Source organism: Chelonia mydas, chromosome 17, assembly GCF_015237465.2.
Source record: "Chelonia mydas isolate rCheMyd1 chromosome 17, rCheMyd1.pri.v2, whole genome shotgun sequence".
In the NCBI taxonomy this organism is placed as follows: domain Eukaryota; kingdom Metazoa; phylum Chordata; order Testudines; family Cheloniidae; genus Chelonia; species Chelonia mydas.
Window position 1 is genome coordinate 21,638,766 of NC_051257.2, and position 7,181 is coordinate 21,645,946.

Here is a 7,181-nt window from a genome sequence, read left to right on the forward strand (position 1 = left end):
ATAACACAAGTGATGGATCTATAGAGTAGGTGGGTATTTTATAAGAATTGATTTTAAACAATGGATTGAACCCATTCCAGTCTGAAAATAAACATTTCACTTCTCTGCCCCACCCCCCAACTAGATTTTACATCTAATTTTAAGCCGATTTCTTTTCATTTAAAAAAAAATAGAATTAAAAATACTTTTCCCACAGCTCCACTGCGAGCCCAGTCCCTCCCGCTGACCAATGCTGCCCAAGGTTTGAACCCGCATGCTGGAGAGATCGCTGCAGTTCGCGCTTGCAGAAACACGAATGACACATTTTCTTCAGTTTTTCCCTGTGATGTTGAAATCAAATTGATGAGTAAGAACTTGAGGCCTTGGCCCTTCGGCCCTTCACACAAACTATTCAGGGATTTCCTCCATTGCGGGGACTGCTTCGCTTTTCCACAAATAGCACAATTGCACCGTGTCGTCACCTCCTGAATGCGCTGGAATTTCCACAGTTCCTGGGGGTTCGCCGTCCTTTCGGTTTCCAGTCTCCTATAAGAAGGGTGAGAGCCCAGAGATTCAGCATCAGACGGCAAAGAGTTTGAAGGAGTCCAAGCACTGGCTCAGCTGCTGCAGCTCTTCCCCACCCGACAGCAACATGAAGGTCTCAGTGGCTGCCCTCACCGTTCTCCTCATCGCTGTCTTCTGCTCCCTGGCCTCCTCCGCACCAAGTAAGTTCTGTGTCTGTCTTCTCAGAGCCACTTTGGCCATGTAGTGAAGGAAGAAGATCCCAATTAGCTCTGCGCTAGCCAGCCATGGCATGTTGGTGCTGTCACGCTGCTGTGCTTTTCTGGGGCGCTTCAGAGTGATGCAGGCGAGTTGTCTCTCTCCGGTAAAAGGCACATCTCTCCAGTGAGATGCACGCCGCAGACAATGTGGGAGAGGGGCTGGCTGGCTTAGGGACTTCCATCCCTAGGTTACCGGTTCAAATGCAGCCTCTACAGGACGTGACCAAAAGCCCTGCCCATCTGTTGGCTGTCTGGTGAGCCAGGTGAAATGCATCTGTGGTCTCACTCCTTAGAGATCAAGGGTCCACATCACCAAAACTACCCTTGCGATGGGCATCATTTGGTACCCTGGCTGATGAGCCTAGCAGAGAGGCCAAGGGCCGAGTGGGGCATGGGTATTCCGCTCACCCGCCAAGGGATTGTCCAAGTCATGGTGGGCTGACAGAAGCTGGCATTGCTGCATCTGTCTGTGAATAAACTGGCACCAAGGACCCAGTCCTGCCAGATACTGAGCATCCTCAGAGCAGATTAACTCAGCGGGCTCAGAGAGCCCCTGGGCAAGGCTGAAAGAGGCAGTGTGGCTAGTGATTAGCTCATGGGGTTGTGAGCCCTTTCCTAACTTCAGGTCCCGACTCTGCCAGGGCCCTGTGCTGTGGCTGTAGACAGGTCTCCTCCACTCTGTCCCTCAATGATCCCATCTGTGAAATGAGGATTGTAAATAATTCGCTGTCTGCAGATCACTGCGTACATACTAACGCTCAATCATCGTCATGTCTTGGCACCACTGAAATCCCAGACTAATTTAAAAATCCCGCTAATGCAAACCTCTCCCATGGGACTCCTCTGGAGAACCAGGCAAGGTTTTCCCTGACACCGGTTTGAACTCATTTCTGTCTCTTGCAGTTGGCTCTGACCCCCCGACTGCCTGCTGCTTCTCCTACACAGCCTGGCAGATCCCCCGCAACTTCGTGAAGGATTATTACAGCACCAGCAGCATGTGCTCCCAGCCGGGAACAGTGTAAGTGCCACTGGCAGACTCCTAGCGACATGCGGCGGGTATGCTGAGGCGCCCCCCTGCTTTTCATACATCGGTATATTGCACTGACATGGGTTGGAGCGACCGCCTGCGGCCGGGCAACACACAGGCTGGGGCCTCCGTTTCCTGGTATAGAGAAGGACAGGCAGATACTGGGGGAACGTAGCTGGGGCTCCAACACTTACAGGCCATTGCAGCAGCTCAGACAGTACCGAGCTGGACAGCACGGTGGGAGAATGGGGGGCTCAGGGAAATAATCTATGAGAATTTAAGCCCTGCACTCAAGGCATAATGGCGTGAGGTGAGGCCAGGCTGGAGGCTGGGAGAGGAAAGATCTCAGGAGGGCACCAGTGTGTGGAACAGGCAGCCACCCGGCAGCCTCGGGACCACGAGGGGCTGATGGAGACTCCTTCAGGGAGCGAGAACAGACCTGATAGGGATGAGGAAGCAGCTGACACTTGCGAGGGGTGGGCACCTGCGAGAAATATCCCCTCCTTTCCTCTGACTCTGTCCGTCTCTTTCCCGCCCCCCAGGTTCATCACGAAGAAGGGCCGTGAGCTCTGTGCCAACCCCAGTGAATCCTGGGTTCGAGAGTACATGAATGACTTGGAACTGAACTGAGCGGAGCGGGGGCCAGACTGGGCAATGGGCCGCCCCCGGCAGTGGGAGTGTAAATCCTCAAAGGACAGGGTGACGACATCATTTTCTGCCAAGGAACAGGAGCTGAATTTGCCCCAAACCCTGATAAAACCAAGAATTTGTAAACGTCATGTACAGCTATTTAAAATCCTGGATCAGTGAAAAATGTACTAATTATACTGTTAATTATGTTATTTATAGAATCCTTGCTGTGAACTGTGGGGGCAAGCCGCTGGGCCGGCTCTCTTCACATCACAGACGCGCAGAAGATTGTTTAATATATTTGGTGTTTAGCCCTGGCTGTGTCTGCTGTACGCTGAGCAGTGGCTGGGGTGTTTTTGGCAGAAAACGAAACACTGCCTTTATAGAATAAATATTTTTATATCAACCCCTTGGTTCTGTTTTAAGGTGAGTTCTGGCACTTTTCCTGAATAGCACTCATGTCACAAATCCAACACTCACCCATCCTTGGAAGGAAATAGCCACCTCCGGGAAAACACCGAGCTGTCAAGTGCCCACACACAAACATACCAGCGTACATACCTCACCATCCCTGCACACACACACTCATGTGACGGCCTGGGCTGTACAGGGGGTCAGGCTGAATGATCTGTAGGGCCTTCTGGCCTTAAACTCAACGAATCTGCTTAAACTTCATCAGCTAGATGTTGTGTTTCACAAAACTAATAACAGGAGGGTTTCAATCCAGGTTACACTTTTTCTGTGAAACACACGCACACATATACACCAGTACACTCCTCAGCGGCATACCTCTACGCACCCCGCCCCCATCCCTGAACAGAAATACAACTCACATACACACAGCTATTTACACCTCCCCAGCTCTCCACAACCCACCATACACCCCCACAGAGTCACATGCACCCCCAGCCCTGCATACACAGGTTCACCCACAAAGATGCACTGATGGACCTTGACGCACCCCACACGCACGGTTGTACGCACACATTCACTCCCAGAGACACGCCTGCATACAGATGCAGCAGCTCCCAGACACAGCCACGTGCGTACGCACACTGCCTCCAAATACACATCTGCACTCACACACAGGTGCACACACACTAACACTATACAGCAAATAGGCACTGCAAAATGCCTAGTAGGTCAGGCATTAAGTCCGTCCCTGGAGGCACTGAAGGATTGTTCCCTATATTTCATTCCCTGCAGCCTTGTCCAATGCAGTTTTAAATGTCCCAAGGGAGGGGGCTTGGACTGCCCGTGGGTCCCGTCACCCCAATGCACAGGAACAATTAAGACAGTCCCTTGCTGGGTGGATTTGTGTTGCACCCAGCCAAATGTACAGTCCCATTGTGAGGGGAAAGCAAAGTCTGTGGGGGACAGCCACAGTCCAGAAGCAATGTCTGACTCCTGGGGAGAAGCTCCAGGGAGCCCAAAACCGGGAGGTGCAAGGGAGAATATAAACGTCAAAGTACCAAGCCTTGTGCCTAAAGAGATACAGGACAATGGGGCAAGGGGAGAGTCTGAGATCTTGAGGGCAGGGGCAGTGTCTCCCTGCATGTGGAGCAGCATACGGCACGACCAGGGGCACTGCCAGGCTACACGTGGTAATGATGAGCAGACTAAGGCTCCATTCTGCAGTTCTGAAGTCAACAGGAAATCAATGGGAGTTGGACCTTTAAATATACAAAAGTACAGCTTTAGCCAATCTGTGTATTTCCGATCCTCTTATACAGAGCTGACACAGGATATTGCTCAAACAAGACAGCAGGAGGTGGGAGGCAGTGACTACTGGGAGTAAGTTGGTTTGATTTTATCACTAATAGGGATGTATTAGGGATGTATGAGGGATGTATTAGGGATCGCTAATAGGGATGTATTATTGAGAACTGGCCTCGAGAGAACAGAAGTCAGCACTGGCCACCAACGGCTGACAATCTCGGAGACAAAGTCCCTGAACATTGAGCCCTGAAGATCACACTTGAGGTCATGGGCTAGGAGCGGCCATATGCTCACCCACAATTAACCTGGCTGCCCCAGGTTAGCAATAACCCCACAGAGCTTCTAGCGGCCTGGAATAAAGCCCTACAATGTGAACATGGACACTCAGCGCTACGGACCTTCACTGTCCAAGCATGTTGTTGTTGTTGGACCCCTAAAAACTTTTAAAGATCTGGGCCTCAGTTTCTCTGTGGCGCCTTGGGAATAATAGCCCTGTCCTGCCTCACGGGGGCGTTGGGAGGAGGAATACACTAAAGACTGGGCAGTGCTCAGATCTGGTGGGATTAGGGACTGAAGGGAGCGATGGTGGAAAGGGTCACATTTTAGCTCATGGTACAAACTCAAAGGCTCATAGGAAAAACTTTGGATTTTACAAAAAATATATTTTAAAACACAAAGCTCAGAAATCAGGGAAGATCAGTGCCCTGCTTCAGCGCTTTATCCCCATGACTAGCCTCCCTCAGCTACCCACCTCCTGATGGGAAGGGTTGAAATGTGTCTGGAATAACAGGAATTGGGTGCCCAAAGCAGGGAAGGGCAGAGTGGGGAGTGTGAAGGCCACAGCCGGGGGCTGGTTCTGGTAGGGTGCTGCGAGTGGAACCAGGAGGGAGCTGAGCAGGACTGGATCTGAGGTCATGGGGCTGTGTGCGTGTGTGCCACCCTCTGAGCTGGCACAAGGAGGAAGCCGCTCCCCCCGTGCAAGTTTCAACATGGCCGGATAACGTTAAAGTCACCACAGAGTGACTGAGAGCTTCCTCCTGAGCTCAGACCTGGCCTCTGTGTGTAAAGGGGCCTCTGAATCCAGGGGCAGGACTTCCTCTTACCAGTGGAGAGCTCCTGGACCCTGGAGGCTGGTTAATCCTTGGGAATGAAGGAAATCCCACCTGGGGACTGGGGGAGAGAGTCACAGAATCATAGAAGGGTCGGACTGGAAGGGACCTCAAGAGGTCGTCTGGTCCAGTCCCCTGCATTGAGGCAGGACTCACTATTATTTTAGATCATCCCTGAGAGGTGATGGTCTAACCTCCTCTTAAAAATCTCCAGTGACGGAGGTTCCACAGCCTTCCTAGGCAAAGTGCTTACTTACCCTGACAGGAAGTTTTTCCTAGTGTCCAACCTAAGTCTCCCTTGCTGCAATGTAAGCCCATTGCTTCTAGTCCTGTCCTCAGAGTTTAAAAAGAACAATTTATCACCCTCCTCCTTGTAACAACCTTTTGTGTACTTTCATGTCCCCTCTCAGCCTTCTCTTCTCCAACCCAATTTTTTCAGGCTTCCCTCACAGCTCACGTTTTCTAGCCCTTCCATCACGTGTTGCTCTCCTCTGGACTTTCTCCAGCTTCTCCACATCTTTCCTTGCCAGATCCCTGGCAGGCAGAGCCCAACAGGGACCCTTGCAGACCCTAAGTCCTGACTCCCCTTGCCTGGAACCAACCGCATCCTCCCACCTGGCCCCATGGCTCCAACAACAGGGCCTGCGGGCAGGGAGTTGCAGGGCCAGGGCACCCACAGCAGAGCGGGAGTCTCCCACTGACTAGCAGCTGTTGGGAGTCTTGCTTAAGAAGGGGAGGAGGTGACAGAATGAGGAGCAGAGATGGGAACTAGCCTCATCTGCACCCCACTCTGCCATGCAGCGTGCCGGGGAGGGCTGCATTTACGTCGCTGCCCTAGAGCTAATGGCCAGAACAGTTCGAGTCCACGTTGCATTTCATGCTGGCTGGAACAAATTATCGTCAGCATGTCACTGCAGGACGCAATGACTAGGCGGTGTCAGCCTCTCCCCAGACCTCAGGGGATGCTGCAGGGTGAAAATACATGAGCTTCCACTGTTATGAACAGAGCTCATGAGGACAAAGCCAGTCTGGAGCCCCAGGGCTCAGCAGTCAAATATCCCCACAAGTTACGACGTGTTCCATTCTTTTGGTGGAAAAATGACCTTTTCAACTAAACAGAAATTCACCAGAAAAAATCCATTTTCACTGAGAATTTTTGTGGGGGTTGCAGATAAACCAAACCCCCAAACGTGGCAACAGAAATCCGACCTTTTCCAGTTTTCAGGGTTTCATGTTTTTTGACCAAATCCCAATAGTTTTCATGGAGCAGTTTCAACAACTGGGTAGAGGGTGGGGGGGTGGAGAGGGAAGCCATTTCCTGCAGTTTTTCCTGGGGGGAAAAAATGTCATTTCCTGCCCAACCCTAGTGTGTGAGCACCCCGGTGTGAGTCACACCCGCCAAAATCAGACTTATCAGGGGCTCAGCCCTGCACCATCATATCATAGGATCATAGAATATCAGGGTTGGAAGGGACCTCAGGAGGTCATCTAGTCCAACCCCCTGCTCAAAGCAGGACCAATCCCCAACTAAATCATCCCAGCCAGGGCTTTGTCGAGCCTCACCTTAGAAACCTCTAAGAAAGGAGATTCCACCACCTCCCTAGGTAATCATAGACCAGGGGTTCTCAAACTTCATTGCGTCATGACCCCATTCTGATAACTAAAATTACTACATGACCCCAGGCGGGGGGACTGAAGTCTGAGCCCACCCAAGCGCTGCTGCCCCGGGAAGCGGGGCCAAAGCTGAAGCCCAGGCCCCACTGCCCCAGGCAGGGGCCTGTAACCTCAACCCTGCCGCTCAGTGGGACTCGGGCTTCAGCTTTGACCCTGGGCCCCAACAAGTCTAACACCAGCCCTGGCAACCCCATTAAAATGGGGTCACGACCCACAGTTTGAGAACTGCAGTCATAGACAATGGCAAAACACCCTGCCACA

At 51.9% G+C, this 7,181-nt stretch overlaps 1 protein-coding gene across 1 annotated transcript; it reads left to right on the forward strand.

The window, feature by feature from the left end:
* The first annotated feature begins 384 nt into the window (after positions 1-384).
* LOC102937142 (C-C motif chemokine 4-like) lies at positions 385-2,824 on the forward strand. Its single transcript, XM_037880702.2, has 3 exons — positions 385-704; positions 1,665-1,779; positions 2,331-2,824. Exons 1-3 carry the CDS (start codon positions 632-634, stop codon positions 2,416-2,418), a joined length of 276 nt encoding a protein of 91 aa, XP_037736630.1. The 5' UTR covers positions 385-631; the 3' UTR covers positions 2,419-2,824.
* Positions 2,825-7,181: the final 4,357 nt, after the last annotated feature.